Source organism: Sarcophilus harrisii, chromosome 3 (assembly GCF_902635505.1).
Source record: "Sarcophilus harrisii chromosome 3, mSarHar1.11, whole genome shotgun sequence".
Lineage (NCBI taxonomy): Eukaryota > Metazoa > Chordata > Mammalia > Dasyuromorphia > Dasyuridae > Sarcophilus > Sarcophilus harrisii.
Genome location: NC_045428.1, coordinates 517,211,301 through 517,234,286, shown reverse-complemented (window position 1 = coordinate 517,234,286; position 22,986 = coordinate 517,211,301). Strand labels below are relative to the sequence as shown.

The window sequence follows — 22,986 nt, the reverse complement described above, 5'->3', positions numbered from 1 at the left end:
CAAACTTGAAACTGCTACATAAATAGAAATTATTATTAAACTTCTATCCCTAGCATGATATGAATGAAGAGTGAAATCTAAATGATTCATGAAGAATCTTTCTTGCTTATTTCTTGCTAGAAAAATTAAAAAAAAATATTTGCTAATCTCAAGAAGACTAATAAAACGAGTAAGTTAGAGTTTGGTGAAAGAATATTTAGAACCAAAAAAAGATCTTATAATGTGCAAAGCAAGAACAATGAAGAGATAAGTCCACTTCATGGTATGTGATGTGTAATGTTAAGAAATGGCAAAGAGAAATTAGAACTACTTTGATTTCCTATTTTGCTGCTAACTTCTTTACTGAGATGGACAGTCTTTAGACTTAAGGTAATAACAAAAAAAATTAATAGTTAATGAAGCCAAAGCTAACAAAAAGATAGTCAATAAAGTACATATTTAATTATAATTCATAGAATCAAAAAGTAGAATAGGAAGAGAGCTCAGAGGTACCCACTCCAAACTCCTTATCTTACAGAAGAGGTAATTGAAATCATAAATGCTACCCAAGTTAAGGTCAAATAGCCAGTAAGTACCAGAGATCAAGCTAATACTCTTTCCCTTGTATGAACTGCCTCTTATGAAGTCAAAACTGGTTGAATTACTAATTTATAAGAAACCAAGCCATTCTCCACTTGATAAATGGTCAAAGGATATGAATTGACAATTTTCAGATGATGAAATTGAAACTATTACCACTCATATGAGTGTTCCAAATCATTATTGATCAGAGAAATGCAAATCAAGACAACTTTGAGATACCACTACACACCTGTCAGATTGGCTAAGATGACAGGAAAAAATAATGATGAATGTTGGAGGGGATGCGGGAAAATTGGGACATTGATGCATTGTTGGTGGAGTTGTGAACGAATCCAACCATTCTGGAGAGCAATCTGGAATTATGCCCCAAAAGTTATCAAACTGTGCATACCCTTTCACTCAGCAGTGCTACTACTGGGCTTATACCCCAAGGAGATACTAAAGAAGGGAAAGGGACCTATATGTGCCAAAATGTTTGTGGCAGCCCTGTTTGTAGTGGCTAGAAACTGGAAATGAATGGATGTCCATCAATTGGAGAATGATTGGGTAAATTGTGGTATATGAATGTTATGGAATATTATTGTCATGTAAGAAATGACCAGCAGGATGAATACAGAGAGGCTTGGCGAGACTTACATGAACTGATGCTTAATGAAATGAGCAGAACCCGGAGATTATTATATACTTCAACAATGATACTATATGAAGATGTATTCTAATGGAAGTGGATTTCTTTGACAAAGAGACCTAATTCAGTTTTAATTGATCAATGATGGACAGAAGCAGCTACACCCAAAGAAAGAACACTGGGAAATGAATGTAAACTGTTTGCATTTTTGTTTTTCTTCCCAGGTTATTTTTACCTTTTGAATCCAATTTTCCCTGTGCAACAAGAGAACTGTTTGGTTCTGCATACATATATTGTATCTAGGACATATTCAATATATATAGGACTGCTTGCTATCTAGGGGAGGGGGTGGAGGGAGAGAGGGGAAAAATCGGAACAGAAGTGAGTGCAAGGGATAATGTTGTAAAAAAAAAAAAAACTGGTTGAATTAGGTCTGAAAGATCTCAACAAATCTGGTAGATCATAATTCTTCTTTACTTCCCTATTCTTATCCACCAGGTTTGTTACTTAGGTGTGATCCTTTGTCCCCTCACTCTCTTTCACCCTCGATAACTAATTACTTGCTACCTAGTTTTTAACTTTTGTAACAACTCTCATGTATTTCCTCTTCTTTAATACTGCTACTATACTTATGAAGGAATCTCATGTCTCTTTGACTAACAGTTCTCCCCAACTCACTACATCTTTCACTCAGTTGTCAAACTGATCTTGCACATTTATTTATTTATTTAGTTTTGTTTTTTTTTGAGGAAATTATTTGCTTCAATTACTACCTAGATGCAATCACTGAGTGGTTGTGGTTTCTGTCAAACTGAGGCCTGTTGAAGACCTTAGCTTAAAAAGGCCAAGATCTTCCATTGCATCTTCAGTCACCCTGATCTATATCTGGCCACTGGATCCAGATGGGAAAGTGAAACTTGCTTAAATCCAATTCATTTTCATTTTATGGCATCCCTTCCCTAATGTCAAGGTTCTCTTTGAGAAGAAAGGACAAACAACAACAGTTGCCAAGATGCAAATTTTACTATTAATCTTTCCCTTCTTATCCCACAATCCTCTATCTAGTCAATTCCAGTGATCTCTGTTGACTCTAGGGTCAAAAATAATGTCCTGATGAATTTTTAAAGCCCTTCAGAACTTTCTCCTTCCTACTTTTACAGTCTTTGTACATCTTGTTTTCCTTTACATACTTTTGCAGTGATCCTAGTCTCTTTTCTGTTCCTTGAACAACATAACTCATCTCCTGATTCTAAAATTTTCACTGGTTATCCTCCATGCCTGGTACCTTCTCCCTCCTTCTCTTTGTATCCTGAATTTCCTGGCTACTTTAATATCTCAGCTGAAGTTTTACCCTCTGCACAAAACATTTCTCAGTCCTTAATCTCCAATTGGAGATTATTAATTTATTTTGTATGTATCTTGTTAGTACCCAGTCATTTATCTCCTCCATATAACTATGAGCTCCTTCATAGCAGAGACTTTCTCTATTTTTGGACTTTCTAGCTCTTAGTACAACATCTGGCACAGATAGATGCTTGTTAATTGATTGACCTGCAGATGAAAATCTTAGAGAAGTTATGTTCTGAACTGTGTTCAGTGAGAGATGCTAGATAAGTAGAGAAGAAAAACAAAATTATCTTTTTTTTTTTTTTTGCTGAGGCATTTCGGGTTAAGTTATTTGCTCAGGGTCACACAGCTAGGAAGTGTTAAATGTCTGCTGCCAGAATTGAACTCAGATCCTCCTGACTTCAGGGCTGGTACTCTATCCACTGCGCCACCTTGCTGCCTCTGTCCAGTTTTTTAAATTGGAAAATTAAATTATGCAATTCATAGCTTAACAAATATCACTTTAATGTCTCATAAAAACCTACAACACATTATTAAAGGACTAAGGCATGAGGATTAAAATTGAAGGTATTATAATTAGTGGCTAATTTAATTCATTAAAACAGTTATGCCCATATAGCCATATTTTTTTCTTTTATGTAGTATCATTTTTGATAGCAATATATGAAGGAAATGTCTTAAACTTATCTTAAACTTAGATCATCTATAAATGAAGACAGCTATTAGGCAAAGTCTCATATTATATTTTTATGGACAAATTAGGGAAAGGTGGATTGCATTCTGATAAATAGGCAGATTGGTTATTAGCTGAATATCTTTAATGAGAGGGCATTGATTAATAGAATCTGATGGAAAGCAAAGATAGTAGTTTAACTTATGCTTGCCTTTGGGGACTACTTTAGGACTTAACTTATTTTTGTAGTTGCTTATAATCTGTATTGGTGGATATAGTTTCCCTAACACAAATCACTTTGCTGTAAAAGTTACGTATCTTCTCATTTATTCTTAAATGATGTTTTTTTTTAAGATAATCTATAATTCACTATAATTATGGACCCCATCACATAGTGTTTTCCCATATTTTTGTAGGTTCAGTAATATTCTGGTAATCCTATGTACCAAATTCCTTTTTTTTGTTATTTATTTTATTCAATTTGTATTGACCACCTATATGGAAAAAAATATAAGTGAACAAGAATTTACTAATCATACTCTATGTACCAGAAATGGCAAAAATATAATTAAATAATGTGGCTTTTGTTTCTTCCCTATATTTCATTGCTTTATTCTATTAGTAGTATCAGTATTTATTTTCTAGACTAATTTACAGACTTCCTTATAGGACTCATTTTGCTCTATATAGTAAAGTCCTTGCCAAATTAGGTAAGACAGTGTAGTAAACTGGAAAGAGTACTGGTTTGGGAAATATGGTATCTGGGTTCAAATCCTGCTTTTAGTATTTATAATGTGTGACCTTGAACAATCTTTAAAACTCTCTTTCCTCATTTGTAAAATGAAGAATTTGGACTAAATATCCTTTGATGTTATTTTCATCTTTAAATCTATAATATTTTGAAATTCACTTATATCCTACCGAAATTCACTTCTTTCCTACTATAATTGAATTATCTTCCTAGCACATTGCTGATTTTCCTTCCTTTCTTTGAACTCTGTAGCTTATCATTTTGCCTATTCAGAATGTTCCCTTTTGTGTTCATTTGTTATGTAATTTAATCCAAACATGGTTTAGATCCTTTGGCTTTAGGACCTGTTGTACTCACTTTGTGCAGTGTTTTTAAGTCAGACAATCAAACCAAAACGTTTTGATGATCTGCTCATTTCATAGTTTCCCCTTTGAAATAAAATGTCACTAAAATTTAATTGACCATGTTAAACACTGTGGACAGCTAGGTGGTGAAGTGGATAAAATGCCAGGTCTGGAGTCAGGAAAACCTAAGTTCAAATCTGGCCTCAGGTACTTACTAGTTTCATGACTCTGGGCAAGTCATTTAAGACTGTTTGCAACCGTTTTCTCACATATAAAATTATCTAGAGAAGGAAATGTCACATTATTTCAGAATCTTTGTAAGAATACCCCCATGGGGTCTTGAAGAGTTGGACAAGACTGAAACAACTGAACAGATTAAACAATTAAAACAATATGGGAAAAGGAAAAAAAAATAAACATATGTATAGATAAAAAATAGGTATATTGATTTATTTTGATAAAAAATAGGTATATAGCAATCTCAGTTTCTAATTCTTTCCTTCTACATTCTACACATCCAAAAGTGACATTTATTTTAGTTACATTTATATTCATTATTGTAATATCCTGGATTTCTTTGAGCAGATAAACCATCAGTCTTGCTTTGATATTGACAGATTATTAAATCTAGGATTCATTTTATTCTTAGTCATCTTAAATGTTTATAGAACCATGCATATTTCTTTTAAGTGGAATAGAATATATGCAAGTAGCATTAAATGCAGACATTTGTCTTTCAGGGTTTCTAATTATGACATCTTCTGGTATACACATAATCTCTTCTTCGTCTTCTACGTATTGCTGATGCTGCATGTTTCAGGGTAAGCAAAACAGAAATAAAATGTTGAAATTTTGCTCAGTCTTACTCTCAAGAAATAGGAACAGAGAAGAAAGGAATTTGGGCTAAATGGACTTTACTCTGTCATCATTTCGTGAAGTACACATAAATGATAGTGATGAACATGAAGGAATATTTAAAAATGCAGAATATCTGTAAGAATTGCATTGAGAGATAACTCTTTGGGTGTTCCTTTGTGGGAAGGGAGCCTTTTTGAGCCTTGAAAATAAAGCTGGTGTCAAGGAATCAAGAAGAAAAATTGTTCTGTTTGTCACTCAGCAAACTGGAAAGGAACCAGCTCCAAAGTGTATGAAAATGAAATTTTAGTGATGTTTCTCCTGTGCACTGCATGGAGTCTCAAGGTCCCATATGGATTTAGCCCAATAATTCCTGCACTAATGGAAAAGCTAAGAGCTTGGCATGGGTAAGTTAGTGTTTATACTTCAGGAAACTGTGTAACTCTTGACAGCTGTAGAATTGTTAATGATAGAGTAAGGAATATTTTGTAGTTTAGAAATGCCCAGAGGGCAGAATAGCTATAAAGAAAGCCAAGAAATTTATAATTCTTAAAGCCAGTGATCTATAACAAATAATAGAAAATTCTAGAGGAGAAAAGACTAAATAATAAATTATACATTCTTGACATTAAATGGGAATAATATTCTTGCCATATTTCTGATGTTTATTTGGAGAACAGTGCTTACCCCTTAGCAGGTACTTAAATGTTTGTTGAGGACTATTTAGAAAATATGCTTCCTGGGTTCTTTCATTAGGTAAATCAGTTATTTTTCTTCTGCTCTAGGCTTCATATTTGGTTCCAAGGTGGGTTTGGATATATAGTGTCCTCCTGATTCCTGCTAGCTAAGTTTGAAATATTTGCCATTGATTTTGATTGAAGTAGGAAGGAATAGGTACAAATTGATTAAGTACACTGGGGAGACAAAAGAAAATATGTAGAATCATAGAATTTTAAATCACGAGGGAACATCTATCTTAGCATGTGTCTGAAGCATGGTTTCCCTCTAAGGCATCTTAAACAAATGGTATTTCAGCTTATATGTGGAGAACTCTAATGATTAAAAAACCCTCACTATTTACAGAGATAATTCATTCCATTTTGGGACATCTCCAATTATTATGAAGTTTTAACCTTTTTTGAACTAGTCTGCCTCTCTGCAACTCTACCAATTGCACCTAGACTTTCTTTTTGGAGTCAAGAAGAGCTCTCATCCCTCTTCAATATGGCAGCTACTTAAAAAAAGAAACATGTTTCTTCATAAGTCTTTTCTAAACTGAAAATATTCAAATTATTAAACATTTATAGTTCCTTTTATATTTTTACATGGCATAATTTTGAGTTCTATTGCCATGCTAATAGCTTGCCTTACACTTCTGGTGGCTTCATGTATTCATGTATTTGATATATGAATTTTAATGTATTTTAATATAATTAATATAATTTAATATAAGAATGGCACTTCTTTTAGGGTGTGTTAGAACCCTTACAAGCAACATGTAGAGAAGATGTATTATTTATATTATTTTCAAGTATTGACAAGTCTGTATTATTTGTCATAAAATAGAATGCAGATCAACAAACTTCACTGAATAAATCTGAAGATACCAGGAAATATTTTATAGATATATAGACATATCTATAGATATATTTTATACACATATAAAATATATCTATGGATATAGACTTTTCTGATATGGCAGGTTATATACTTAATGAATAAGGGCAAAGCAGCAGTTAAATCCATTAGTTTTTTTCTTATGTAGCTATGAAACATTAAAGCAGTTCAGTATGTGTTGAGTGATCCAAAATTGGGTGGAATAACTGCTCTCAGCAAATAAGGCATGAATGTAGAATGTAAATACTACAAATACAAATGAATGTTTTACACACACACACACACACACACACACACACACAAAAGAAAAGTAGAGTAGAATTGTAATAGATCCCTTACAAACTGAAGTTTTGTTGCTAAAGGAAAATTTATAGAAAAGATGGCAATAAATCTATGTCTTAAAAGATGTTTAGTATTTCAACAGTTTGTCATTGGGGAATGTTTCAGTTTGTTTCAACAATAAAAGGTGGCATGATAATGTATAATAGTATTAAAAGGGCTAGATAAACTTTTGGAAATGAAGCATAATCACATTTGACATGATCTTAAAACTTGAGAATGGAATATAATTTGATGTGGGTGGAAAAGTTAGTCAAATAGATTAATCATCTGGTACAATCTTCTCAATTTATAGGTGAGAAAACTAAGAATATTTTAGTCACTTGTTTATGGTTAAAAAAAGAGCTACTAACTAATTTCTGACTAGATATTTCTCTTGACCTTTGTTGTTTGCTGTATTTAGTAGGCTGAAATATGGTTATAGAGGGCCTTGTTAATATTATACAACAATAAGTCATTGGATAGTGAGGAGCCATGATTTTGAGTAGTAGAGTGACATAATCAGAAATAAACATTGCAAATATTGCTCTGGTGTAATCTTCATTGTTTAGGATGAATTGGAATTGGGAGAAACTAGAGGGAGTTAAAAATAATTTCAATAATCGGAATACAATGTAATGAGGAAATGAATTGAGTGGTGTTATTGGGAATAGAAGAAAGATCAATTTTAAAAAGGTAGGATTACCAAGAGTGACTTTCACTGATATCTAATTTGTGAAATGAGAAGAGTTAAATGGGTTAGAGATTTGTAGTTTTGCAGAAAAATGGTAATAATGTTTATGTATTAGTACAAAAATTAGAATAAAGCTTCATTTTTGGAAAAAAAAAGATGGAGAGTTCAATTTTACACATTTAGAATTTGAGATGCATTTGGGAGCAGTGTTTTGAATTTGTTCTTTTTTTAACTCTTTCTTTTTTATTAAAGCTTTTTATTTACAAAACATATACATGGGTAATTTTTTCAACATTGACCTTTGCAAAACCTTTTGTTTCAAATTTTCCCCTCCTTCCCTCACCCCCTCCCCTAGCTGGCAAATAGTCTAATACATGTCAAATATGTTAAAATACATGTTAAATCCAATATATGTCTACATATTTATACAGTTATCTTGCTGCACAAGAAAAATCAGATCAAGAAGGAAGGAAAAAGAACAACTGAGAAAGAAAACAAAATGCAAGCAGATAACAAAAGACAGAGTGAGGATGCTATGTTGTGGTCCACACTCTGTTTCCACGGTTCTCTTTCTGGGTGTAGATGGCTCTCTTCATCACTGAACAAATGGAACTGGTTTGAATCATCTCATTGTTGAAGAGAGCCACATCCATCAGAATTGATTGTCGTACAGTTTTGTTGTTGCTATGTATAATGATCTCCTGGTTCTGCTCATTTCACTTAGCATCGGTTCATATAGGTCTCTCCAGGCCTTTCTGAAATCATCCTGCTGGTTGTTTCTCACAGAACAATAATATTCCATAACATTCATATAACATAATTTATTCAGCCATTCTCAAATTGATGGGAATCCCCTCAGTTTCCAGTTTCTTGCCACTACAAAAAGGGCTGCCACAAACATTTTTGCATATGTGGGTCCCTTTCTCTCCTTTAAGATCTCTTTGGGATATAATCCCAGTAGTAACACTGCTAGATCAAAGGGTATGCACAGTTTGATAACTTTTTGAGCATAGTTCCAAATTGTTCTCCAGAATGGTTGGATCCGTTCACAGTTTCATCAATAATATATCATTGTCCCAGTTTTCCCACATCCCCTCCAACATGTTATTATCTTTTCCTATCATCTTAGCCAATCTGACAGGTATGTAGTGGTATCTCAGAGTTGTCTTAATTTGTATTTTTCTGATCAATAGTGATTTGGAGCACCTTTTCCTGTGAGTGTCTTGAATTTGAATTGGATAAAAGATCAGCAGTGATATAGTATATTGTATAGGGTACTGAATTGAGAATCAGGAAAACCTAGTTCAAATCCTGTTGTAGACATTTACTAATTGTGGAACCCTGATTAAGTTATTTAATGCCTTTCAGCTTGTTTACTTAGCTGCAAAATACAGTTCACTTTATAGTCACTAGAGTGCTATATAAATGCACGATATTATTATTGTTATGATAATGATTACTAGAAATCTCTGTATATTTAGCTATTCAGTTGTAGTGGTAGTTTCTGGACTGGAACTAGGGAGAGGTTGGGAAATACACATGTATTCAAAAGTCTTATGCAAAGTCACAGTTAAATCTATGAGAATAAATGGATCATTGGATCATATGGGGAAAAAACTTAGAACTGAAAACAGCTTTGGGGAGCATATAATTAGGTGATTAGAAGAAGAGGTGGCAAAATGGTCATAGGAGTGGAAGGAGAGCCATGAAAAGGTTGTGTCATTGAAACCAAGTATCAGAAGTGAATCTAGAGTACTGTTTTGTTTTTTCCTTCTTTTTTTTTAATGTCATGGACACTTGACTATCTGATAAAACTTATGAATCCCTCAGAATAATTTTCACAATTCATAAAATAAAATATATAAGATCATGAAAAAGCAAATACATTGAAATATAAATATCAACTTTTAAAAATAAGAATTCTTTATATAGAGGAAGGGGTTAACAAGTTTCAGATAAAGTATTTATGGTAATTATGTCATATCTATAAAAGCTAATGTAACTTTAATTTGCATTGATATAACATATGTGTATTATATATTATATATGATATGTATATATATATATATATATACACATACTCATATCAATTTACATATATATACACATTGAGCATTTATATAACAACTAGTTGCCAGGCACTATGCTGAGTACATTACAAATATTTTCATATTTAATATTTATATCAAACGAGATATAGAGATGCTATTATCTCTTTTATTTATTTATTTATTTGTTTAATAGCCTTTTATTTACAGGTTATATATATGAATAACTTTAAAGCATTAACAATTGCTAAACCTCTTGTTCCAATTTTTCACCTCTTACCTCCCACCCCCTCCCCCAGATGGCAGGATGACCAGTAGATGTTAAATATGTTAAAATATAAATTAGATACACAATAAATATACATGACCAAACTGTTATTTTGCTGTACAAAAAGAATCAGACTCTGAAATATTGTACAATTAGCTTATGAAGGAAATAAAAAATGCAGGTGGGCAAAAATATAGGGATTGGGAATTCAATGTAATGGTTTTTAGTCATCTCCCAGAGTTCTTTCTCTGGGCGTAGCTGGTTCAGTTCATTACTGCTCCATTGGAAATGATTTGGTTGATCTCATTGCTGAGGATGGCCAGGTTCATCAGAACTGGTCATCATATAGTATTGTTGTTGAAGTATATAATGATCTCCTGGTCCTGCTCGTTTCACTCAGCATCAGTTCGTGTAAGTCTCTCCAGGCCTTTCTGAAATCATCCTGTTGGTCATTTCTTACAGAACAATAATATTCCATAATATTCATATACCACAATTTATTCAGTCATTCTCCAACTGATGGGCATCCACTCAGTTTCCAGTTTCTAGCCACTACAAAGAGGGCTGCTACAAACATTCGTGCACATACAAGTCCCTTTCCCTTCTTTATGATCTCTTTGGGATATAAGCCCAGTGATGCTATTATCTCTAAATAAGAAGGAAACAGGCAAATAGAAGTTCAGAGGTTCAGTACAAGTTGTATCTGAGATAAGATTTAAACTCAAGTTTTCCTACTGCCCTGCCTAGCTTTCTATAAGCTGTGCCAACTACCTACTTCTATTACCTTATTCATCAGGATTGTATCCAGAAATGTGAATGCGATAGTTCCTTAGTACTTTGCCCAATTCATATATAGACTACTTTTTCATTTCTGTGTACATTAATAATTAATGAACATTAATAAACTAGAAGCATCTAAGGGAAGTAATCTAGACTGACAAAGATCTTGAATCTATGATGTATGAGGATCCAAAAGTTAGTACAGTGCCTAGTACATAGTCGATGTTTCACAAGTATTAATTGACTGATTCATCAAAGGAAGGAACTGGGAATGTATGACCTGGAAACAAGAAACTCGAGGGACAGTGGTAGAGAAGAGAGAATCATACTTGGTGTTTAAATACCTGACAGGGCATCATACAGAAGAAGATATTTTTGTGCTTATTGTCAAAAGGCAGAACTAAAAGCACTGAGTAAATTGTAATTTTGAGAAAATTTTGGTTTAATTTTGAGAAAAAAAAAAAACTCTTAACAATGAAGCCTATTTCAGAGTAGAATAGGATACTTTGGAAAAGAATACATCACTTCTCTTTGATGGGTATCTCAATAGATTAGATGACTATTCCTTAGGTAGCTTGTTCAGATTCCTTTTTCAGCATGAAAATACTGCAGCAGTGCAGCCTGTGGAAAATATGGCTAAGAACAGTCCCCTTGGAAATGAGTAGGTTTAGTGGATTGTCGGCTCAATATAAATCAATTCATATTTATGACAAATATTAATACTTGCTATGTTAAACACTTTATGCTAAGTACCAGAAATTGAAAGATGAAAAATGACAAGGAAGTTTACAATTTGTTATGTACTGTATGGTTTGACATGACCCACAAAGACAATACAATCTTTGATTAAATTAGAATTAGGGATAAGATAGTCCTTTTTTACTCTGCCTTTATCAGGCCATATATAGAATATTATGTTCATTTCTAGCCACTATGTTTTAAGACAGTTACTGATAAGTTGAAGTCTATACCAAAGAATGCGACTTAGGATGGTATAAAGGTCTGAAACACTGAATATGTGCACTGGAATCAGATAATTGAGCACTTAAGGCTAATTACCAATTGGACAATACTCTATTAGCATATGCTTGGAAAATGACCCTTCCCACTATTCTGTGCTGGCTCAATCTTTTGGTGTATACAGAGAATTGTAGGAGGGATTAGGGGGTGGAGCAAAATAAGCCAGAGTCACTTTGGTGGTAGATGAGGAGAAGGGAGGTTGTGAAGAGCTTGTGGACATCCCCTTCACTTCTACCCCTAAAGACCAAGAATAAAGACCACAGACTTTTGCTTATCCTGACTCTGACTGATTCTAAGGCATCCAGGGTTCTAACTCAGCCTTCACAGGATGGGGAGGGGAATTAAAAGAGATTTGATTGATGAAACTGGTTTCAACTATTTGAAGTGTTGTCATATGGAAGAATTAGATTTATTCTCCTAAACTTCCAAGGTCTGGAATAGAACCAATCAAAGTATTTGGATGGAGGCAGCTTTTGGCTCAGTATAAAGAGTAACTTCCCTCAAATTAAATAGTTGAAAAAAGAATGAATTGACAAAACAGTTAATGAATTCCCAGTTATCAAAAGTTTCCAAATAGAAGCCAGATGAGCACTGATTAAGATGTTCTAAGTGACAACTTGCCTTCCAAGAAAGGCAAGAGTTCTTAGCTTGGTGTCTATGGATTCCCAAATGGTAAGTGGAGAGATTTCAAGATGTCTATGAATGTTTTAGGGGAAAATGACATCTTTATTTCTACTAACATTTAAATAAAATTTAATATTTTCTTCAATTATTAATGTAGGTAACAAACTACAGTAAATATGGCTACATCAGGATGCCAAAAAAAAGGCTAAGAATGTCTTAGTTCTTAGTGGTTAGAATAGAAAACCTCCAAGTTCTTTCCAAAGTGGTCCTTCAAAAGTACTATATTGATATATATTTTTGCATAGTTGGCCAATTTATTTTACTTATTCAGGGTTCTTAATAAGAATTGTTTGTTTATGGTCTTGAGTTGAGATTTTCTTGGAGTGGAAAACCTAAAGGGAGAAAATTACCTTTTTATGTGACACCTGCTATGTAACTTTAGTCTTAGTGAGAAGCCTATATGTGTGTGTGTGTGTGTGTGTGTGTGCATGTATGTATGTATGTATGTAGATATGTGTATGTTTATATAGAGAGAGTTATAAGCTACTTTTAAGGTTTGAAAAGTGTTTTACATTAAATGTAAAATGTTTTTCATGGTTTTATGATGGTGGGTAAAATCAAAAACATGCATGAGGCTAAGAAAACAAAGTTCATTTACATAATTTAATTTTCAGAAAATAGTGAAAAGATGGAAGGTATCACAAGAAAATTTCTATCCAGCTTTGGCTACTGAGTTCCTGGGCTTTTGTGAAATTCATACTGACATAGGATTCATGAATGAGATAATAGACTTTTTTCTGCCTACTTTTAGGCAGATTTATATAGGAACAACATGCTATTGCTATCTATAATTGATTTTCCATTACCCAAGGCCTGAATATTTTTATTATTATTATTTTTTGTTTATTTTTACTAGATTACAGTCTTTTCCTAGAATCATAAAATAAAAGATTTAAAAACTGAGAGGGACCTCAGAAGCCATTTGGCTCATTCTCCTCCTTTCAGAGGTAAGAAAATGGAAGCCCACAGAGATTAAATGATTTTCCTAATATTCTAAAGTTATTGGTAAATAACTTGCTGATATATGAACTCAGGTAAATTGTTAGCATGTTTCTAAGCTCAGCCTTTTAGCCAGCAGGAATGCAATTGAAATCCTAAAACAGATGGTTTCATTGTGTGGACAGCTCTTGTAAACAAAAGCATTATGAAAACACACATATATATATTACTGAAATCATTCTGTTGAAAATAAACAATACCAAATAGAGTATATCTTTAATAAATATCTTCTTTTTAAAAGTCTAAATGATGCTTTTCTCTTCTGTGGAAAACATGTATAAAAATACTTTCATGGTTTAGCAAATTTAGTAGATTTAGTAAATAACAGGGACACAAATCTAGCATTGTAAAGATTCTCAAATGCCATATAATCCAACTTCTTTATTTTTACCAATAATGAAACTGAGGTCCAGTTTGACAGAAGGGTTTGGGAGGTGAAATTGGGTTAGGAAATGTACTAAGCTCAGCTAAATTGAAAATAGAAAATACAGTTTTAGAGGGGAAAACTATTTAGATACTATGGTTTGTAAATATTCATAATTCTCTCATCTTTATTCTAAGTCTGAGCAAAATTGGATATGAGGAAGAGCTCATAAGAATCTGGTTTTCTTGTCACAAAATCCTACTTGATACTCATTAGAGAAGGGATTCTTAACTTTATTTTTCTATTTTAGACCCCTTTGGCAATTGGTGAAGTCACTGGGTCCTTTCTTAGAATATTAATTTTTAAAGGATAAAATAAAATACATGGGATTATATAGGAAATTATATTAAAATGCTATAGTTGCCAAAATATGTATTTTTTAAAAGTTCACATAAGCTAAGGATCCCATGCACTAGAGGCTCCCAATTCTGGCTCTTACCAGTGATTCAAAGACTTAAGATTAAAAATGTTATGTATTATCTTTAAATTAAAACAAGTTTGTAATGTGTACGGAAAAGATGAAAATGGCTAGTGATATATGACTGAGAATTAGTTTTTAGTTACTGGGTTCAAATGAGATTATATATGTGATATGTTTTGTTAGCTTTAAAGATCTATATAAATATTAATTGTCCTATCTTTCTTCCCTCCCTCCCTCTCTTCCTTCCTTCCTTGTTTTCTTCTTTGTTTCCCTTTATTTTCTAGTTTGTGGTTTAATTTAGTTAATGAGATTTTTTTAAATGTCATATTTAATTTTCTTGAAATTGAGTCAGTTCTTTGGTTTTCCTAATGAAAATTAAGACAAAATAAAAATAAGGTAAAAAAGGACTTCACAATTTCTGTTTTGAAATTGAAATTCTTTAAAATTTGTGAACTAATCAATTAAATAGTTTCATTTACATGACATTTTTATTTCCAAAACATGTCCATAAGACTTTAAAAAATAACAAATTCCCAAACTAGAGATCTGTCGTAAAAGTACATTAGAAAGTAGAAAATTTCCATGACATTGTTTTCACTGAAGAACATAGTTACAAAGAGATTATGACAAGCAAAATAAAGAAATTAGTAATCAAGCTATTTTGTTCACCCCAAAATAAATCAGCAGATAATAGAAGAAGATGTTAAGACTACAAATCTTAAAATTTCAATAAATTATAATGAAGTTATGCAATGAGTTGCCTGTCAAGCTCCAGATCCTTCAGTCTTAGACTGAAATGTGAAAGCATGTTCAAGGAATATGAAAAAAGAAGTTACATTCGTGGCATGTTGCTTTCATTAACTTTCAGAGAAGTTACTCAATAAAATTTTATTGAATACCTTACTATATGTCAAACACTGTTCTAAATAGTATGAATACAAAGAGAGACAATAGTCCCTATTCTCATGAAGTTCACAATCTAATGGTGGAGAAAACATATAGACAACTACGCACAGACAAGATATACACTGAATAAATTGGAGATAACTAATAAAGAAGACAATAGAATTAAGACTGCTTAAGATAGGCTTCTTGTAGATGTTAGCTGAAACTTAAATAAAGCTAAAAGTAGAGATGACACCAGCGACATTGAAAAGTGATTAGTTTGCTCTGGTACCTTAAATTTAATCAGTACCAATGGCTAATGCTATTTTTATTTTACTAATTTGATAATTCAGTTAAGTAAATATTTATTAAGTATAACACATCAATTAAGTATACTATTCTACATAAGGAATTTTTGTTCAGGTTCATTTTTTTTTAACCTCACAATTCAGAAAGACTATTGTTGAGCTGAAGATGGTCCAGCATCAGGAAGCCATAATGGTGAGGGACCTTAAGTCCTTATCTGATGCTCAGTTAATGTAGCTGAAGACAGTTAATATAGAAAATTGAAGCGTTATGAAAGGTGTGATAGATGTTTTCAAGTGTTTGAAGGGCTGTCATAAAAGAGAAAGATGTGACTTGTTCTATTGGGTCCCAGTGTAAAATGGAAAACTAAAAGCTATGGGTGATTTGTGCCAAAGTGGAATGTAAGCTCGATGCCAAAACAAATACATCTATCTCAAAGTGAAATGAGCTGCTTTAGGAAATAATAGATTCTCTTCTTTGGAGATGTTAAAGACAGGCTGATTGAACATTTGTTGGACTTGATTTAGAAGGGATTCTTTTTCAGGCATGAATGGGATCAAATGACTGACAAGATCTTTTAAAAGTCTGAAATTATTTAATTCTGTGTTTTCTGGTGGACCATGTCTTGGAATCATAAATTTTTAAGATCTATATGAACATGAGACTATTCAGTTCAACTCCCTCCTTTTACAAATGAATGTGAAGCATTATTCTGGATATTAATTATAAATTAAAAAATGAAACAATCTTTCTTTAAGGAGCTTAGAAGGGGAAACTACAAACCACAAAACGTGTATAGTTATATGTATGAATACATACACACATGTATATGTGTTCATACAGAGTTTCCAAACTTAAAATTAAAGTGTAGCTTTCTCCTGAACCTATCACTTTTCTATTGAATCATAAATGCACATACCTACATAATACACATATGTATGCATATACAGACATATGTGTTCACCCCTTCATGTACTGATAAGAGAGTAGTGTACTAAGATAAATAGAGATATATGGTCTTGGGGTTAGGAAGGTCTGGATTCAGAGTCTTACAGACACTTATATGTGGTATAAACTCAACAAATCGCTTCACCTTTCATTACTACAGACAATTCTCTTAAGTTACCTAAAACTATCGCTTAAACCACTTTAAAAAGGAGTTTTTAAATTTTGAGTTCCTTACACCAATGAAGTCACAGGTGTAAATGTCTATATAAGTCCAATATATGGTGTAATTAATTTCATCTATTATATTTTTCAGTTCTACAAAAATGTACTTATGTTATACATAATTTTTTTCAGGGTACACCTCTTTATATGCACAGTCATTTGTGGTTGCTTGAGGAATACAGGAATGTTTTCTTCCTCTCTTTTTCCACCTTTCTAAGAAACCACAATATTGTTACAGGGTGTGCTGAATGTCTTGGTAAGGTTTTAAAATTTTAATAATTAAAAACTTTCTGATGTTTAAGACATGCTGTATATGTGGGTTCAGTAACAGGCTTTGTTTTCTTCTAATTCTTAATATCTGAATGAATCTGGGCTAATTACAACCTCTCAGGTCCTTAGAGTCTTTATCTGTAAAATAAGGTTTTGTGAGTTATGACTTTTGAAGTTCATTTTACTTCTAAGTCTTTGATGTTGATTTTGATTTAATCCTGGGCCGATATAGAATTCTGAATAATATAATAACATATTGTAATCATCCTTTGTTCTTCCCAAGACCATGACTGAATTTTTGACCCATCACATTTGTCTTTTGAAGTATAAAAGGATCAATATCATATGCATGTTGAGCTGAAGGTCACAGCTTTTCAGAATTTAGACCCTCATTCAGTGGCAAATCCAAGACTTTGCGATAGATCTATAAAGTGTTAACCTAAAGCTTTTTTTATAATATTAGATTATTACTTATTCTGGACATGACCTCACTAAAATGACTAATTTTGTCATGTTTTTAGCCCACCCTTGTAGATCCATCTATTTTGGGAATGTTCAGTGTGAAAATGTCTTTCTTCAAATATAGGTAGGCAAATTATCTTTAACATACTCTTAGAGAACTACTTGTATCCAAGCATGTGTGTATTTTAAGTATTGATCTGTTTGGAAGAGAGAAAAAAAACCCCACTATTCTGAGTTTGGTGAGATCAGATGACAACTCAGTAATGTCTCTCAACAAGTAAAATACATTATATGTTTATGTAAAAGTGGAACTATTCTTATGGGATTTGAGAAGTGGAATTTAGTTCTAAATTCTTTATAGAAAAAAGTGTTCATGATATAGGTAAAGCAAATTAAAATATCAAAAAGTTACATTTTTAAAGGAAAATTATAGAGTATATCATAACATTTAATGGATAACAAATTTTTATTTTCAAGAAGCACAGGCAATTTTCTCCTTTAAATATGATTAAGAATCATTATGAACAAAAGAACATAGTTTATACTGCATTCACTGAAATGTTAATATATATGTATATTTAAAATTCAATGACATGTGATAACTATTTTCTATCAAATATAATACTATATTATAATAATAACAACACTATACTACTACTATTACTATTACTACTACTATAAAGTATTTATCTTCTCTTCTAGGAATTTAAGGTTAGACTCGTTTTTCTTTTTTTTTTTTTTTTAGCCAAAAGTAAAATAAAAAGACTAGAAAACGCTGGAACCAATTGAAAAAAAGAAAAGAAAAAACCAAAATACCATTGAAAACATTCCTCATGTATTGAAACATAATTGAGTTTTACAGTCAGAGTTGGAAGCAACATTAAGGACATGGAATTCAGATCCTTTTTATGTATTTTAATTTTGATTTATTTAATCAATTTCATTTGATATGATAGTTTTCAACAACATTTCTGACAAATGGTCATTCCACCCCTGCTCACACATAAACAAAATTATGGAATTAAATACTTTATATGATGTCTCATTTCATTTTTGGACAGTTCAAGTTGTTAGAAATTTTTTAAAATCTTTTTTTCCTCAAACTAAGTATAGGATCATAACATCACTGAATTTAGTCAGAAGTATTTTATATAGTGTAAAGCATAGGACTTTGATCTGGATGGATCCTCCTAGATCATTTAGTCTAATTTCCTATTTTGACTGAGAAAATTAAGAGAAAAAAAAGTTGAAAAAAGTTGCCTAGCTTAGACAAGTCCACGTGTCAGACTGGAATGAAAACTTATGCGTTCTGTCATCTTCACTGGTTGAATTCTACTTTGACTAGGAGTATCTCATTTTCTATACCTTCCTTTTAAAATGTGCTACCCCAAATGGAATATAAAACTCTTGATATAATCTGACCAGTAAAGAATATATTAGAATTGTTCCTCTCCCCACTCAGACATTATTTTTTTTTTATTATAATAGCTTTTTATTGGCACTACCCATGCCAGGGTAGTTTTTTACAACATTATCCCTTGCACTCACTTCTTCTTCTTCTTTTTTTTTTTTTAAATTTAATAGCCTTTTATTTACAGGATATATGCATGGGTGACTTTACAGCATTAACAATTGCCAAACCTCTTGTTCCAATTTTTCAACTCTTACCCCCCACCCCCTCCCCCAGATGGCAGGATGACCAGTAGATGTTAAGCACATTAAAATATAAATTAGATACACAATAAGTATACATGACCAAAATGTTATTTTGCTATACAAAAAGAATCATACTCTGAAATATTGTACAATTAGCTTGTGAAGGAAATCAAAAATGCAGGTGGGCATAAATATAGGGATTGGGAATTCAATGTAATGGCTTTTAGTCATCTCCCAGAGTTCTTTCTCTGGGCATAGCTGGTTCAGTTCATTACTGCTCCATTGGAAATGATTTGGTTGATCTCGTTGCTGAGGATGGCCAGGTCCATCAGAACTGGTCATCATATAGTATTGTTGTTGAAGTATATAATGATCTCCTGGTCCTGCTCATTTCACTCAGCATCAGTTCGTGTAAGTCTCTCCAGGCCTTTCTGAAATCATCCTGTTGGTCATTTCTTACAGAACAGTAATATTCCATAATATTCATATACCACAATTTATTCAGCCATTCTCCAACTGATGGACATCCATTCAGTTTCCAGTTTCTAGCCACTACAAAAAGGGCTGCCACAAACAATTGTTGCACTCACTTCTGTTCCAATTTTTCCCCTCTCTCCCTCCACCCACTGCCCTAGATGGCAAGCAGCCCTATATATGTTGAATATGTCCTAGATACAATATACGTGTGCAGAACCAAACAGTTCTCTTGTTGCACAGGGAGAATTGGATCCAGAAGGTATAAATAACCCGAGAAGAAAAACAAAAATGTAAACAGTTTATATTCTTTTCCCAGTGTTCTTTCTTTGGGTGTAGCTGCTTCTGTCCATCATTGATCAATTGAAACTGAATTAGGTCTCTTTGTCAAAGAAATCCACTTCCATCAGAATACATCTTCATACAGAATCGTTGTTGAAGTATATAATGATCTGGTTCTGCTCATTTCACTTAGCATCAGTTCATGTAAGTCTCGCTAAGCCTCTCTGTATTCATCCTGCTGGTCAGACATTATTTTAATATTTTAAATTAAAGTCACATTAGATTTCATTTTTCAAAGTTACATTATACAATTAATGCATGGAAACATGCAACAGTAATAGGAAAATACAAAAAAATGCCTCCAACATAAATTATAAGAAATTATTTTTACTGTTATATATACTATGAAAATAAATCTTATAAAATGTCATATATATCATATTTTATATATTAAATAATGTTTATATTATAATGACATTTAATTTATAATATTCAAACATTTTTACATAATATATTTAAGATAGTTTATTTTCTAATGAATGATTAAAAAATAAACTTTTTACTCTAACTTAAAAGAAAATTTATCCATGATAGAATAACATTAGATATTCCACAAATAAAGTTTCTCTTGAATTGCAGTGCTTTTTATAAACATTTCCAAAAAGCCAGACTCAAAGATAATTGCCTCTTATATGCTTGCGTTTGTTTCAGAGAATGACCTCATAGGTGAATTTTACAAAGAATTTAATCAGGAGCCCCGAATTATATCAAAATTTAATTCATTTAATAATAGATGAGTAACTTCAACATAAAGATAGGCATAGGACAGGATGGTATATACTATATTGGAAAAATCATTCAAGACTAAGAAATGAGAGATGCTAAGCCTTGTAGGTTATAGAATATACTTTTGGCTATATATTGTGCTACTTTTTCTGAGAATAAAATTAGGATATAGTAGAAATGGTAAGTACCAAATGACATCACACAAAAGTGAAAATATTTTATTCTTATAGATAGCCAATCAAAAGTCAGTTAGTGCAATAACAAATATTAACTCCTTTTTCTGCCATTTAAGACTTTTTTTTTTTTTTTTTTTCTTTATTTAATAGCCTTTAATTTACAGGATATATACATGGGTAACTTTACAGCATTAACAATTGCCAAACCTCTTGTTCCAATTTTTCACCTCTTACTCCCCCACCCCCTCCCCTAAATGGCAGGATGACCAGTAGATGTTAAATATATTAAAATATAACTTAGATACACAATAAGTATACATGACCAAAACATTATTTTGCTGTACAAAAAGAATCAGACTCTGAATTATTGTACAATTAGCTTGTGAAGGAAATCAAAGATGCAGGTGTGCATAAATATAGGGACTGGGAATTCAATGTAATGGTTTTTAGTCATCTTCCAGAGTTCTTTTTCTGGGTATAGTTAGTTCAGTTCATTACTGCTCCATTAGAAATGCATTTAAGACTTTTCACAAAATAGTACTTTCTTGATATTTCAATGCCCTAACTGAAGATAAAGATTATTTTCCTGCATGTTCTTTGTATCTTTCACACTTAGCACAGTGATCAGTACATAGTAGGCACTTATTTGTTCATTTAATTCTTCACACTACTCTCCACTATCCAATAAACTGATTCACTTTACATTCCTCACATGTCTCTGTAACTTTTTGCTCTGAGAGCGTCCCTTATTCCTGAAATGTTCAACACCCATAAGTCAGCCTTGTGGAATTCCTGGTTCTCTTCAAACTCCCCTTGAGAAGTACATGATATGAGTGGTTTTTCTTGACTCCACAGTTTCTATTGCTTTTCTTTGGATGATTTCCTTTTATTTGGCTTGTATATATCTTCTGCATTTACCTATATATGCATTTGTCTTATTTAGAATGAAGCTCCTTGAAGTCACTTTTACTTTTGTTTATGTATAACCAATGCTTGACATAGTGACTCGCATAAAGTTGTCACTTATAGAAATTCTTATTCATTAATGATCAATATGCAACTAACAAATGTTTAATTAAAAAGATAGCTAGGTGGCTCAGTGGATGGACTTCTTATTTTGGAGTTAGGAAAATCTGAGATTGCAGATGGTCCCAGAGTCTTGTAGCCATTTCTATCTGCCTCAGTTCTTCTATGATAAAATGAGAATAATAAAAGCACCTATCTCTCAGAGTTGTAAGGATTAATTGAGATGATATTTATAAAATGCTTGGTATAGTTCCTGGCTCAAAATAAATATTTAATCAATGCTTATTTTCTTTTTTGCTTCCTACTTATTGACAGGCATAGGACAATTTTTTTTTAAAGCAATGTAGCATTTCTGTGTTTTTTGGTTCTATGCCATCAATTTATGTATTTGTTAGAACAAAGATCAATAGCAATAGCAAGCTAAAGAAAAAATATAAAAGGATAAAAAGCTATCCTATCCAATGAGACAATGCCACGCCAACATATTTAAACAAATTATCCTCATTAAACAATATTAAATTAATAAAGGAAACAACATTGACATAGGCTGCATAATTTAGGACAGTTCAATTAATGTAAATTAATTTTCACAATGAACAGAAAAACAAATTAAAGAACAACAAAAAAAAAAACTAAAACAAAAACAAACAAACAAAACAAACCCTGGAACTTGCCTAAACCAATCCATTCAATGGCAGCATAGACAATACTAATTTAGAGTATAGATTTATTTGATAAAACTTATAGAAGGATATGGTAAAAAAAAAAAAAGATTATGAGTACTATCATCTGATAAGGTAGTAAGGAACAATAAGAAAAATAAGATTTTAGATAAATTGGTGAGAGACATAGACTGACAGGCAGATAGATTTATAAAATATTGAATAAAAACAAGTAATTCAAGTGTGACAGTTCTTTGTGTTAAGGAACTTATATTTTAATGATGGAAAGCAGCATATGAAGGGGTGGCAGAAGGAAGAAAAGTACTTATAATGGCTCATGATGAGGCGCCCTAAGACCTACCAAGATAAGGTAAAAGA

At 32.2% G+C, this 22,986-nt stretch overlaps 1 protein-coding gene across 3 annotated transcripts in view; it reads left to right on the top strand.

Annotated features, from left to right (window-relative positions):
• NOX4 (NADPH oxidase 4) overlaps positions 1-22,986 on the top strand; it is a 232,949-nt gene that overhangs the window by 63,380 nt on the left and 146,583 nt on the right. For all 3 annotated transcript variants that reach the window (XM_003764641.2, XM_031961906.1, XM_031961907.1), the window contains one exon: positions 5,066-5,146. In XM_003764641.2, the coding sequence (XP_003764689.1) occupies positions 5,066-5,146 (81 nt within the window). The remainder of the gene's footprint in view (positions 1-5,065; positions 5,147-22,986) is intronic.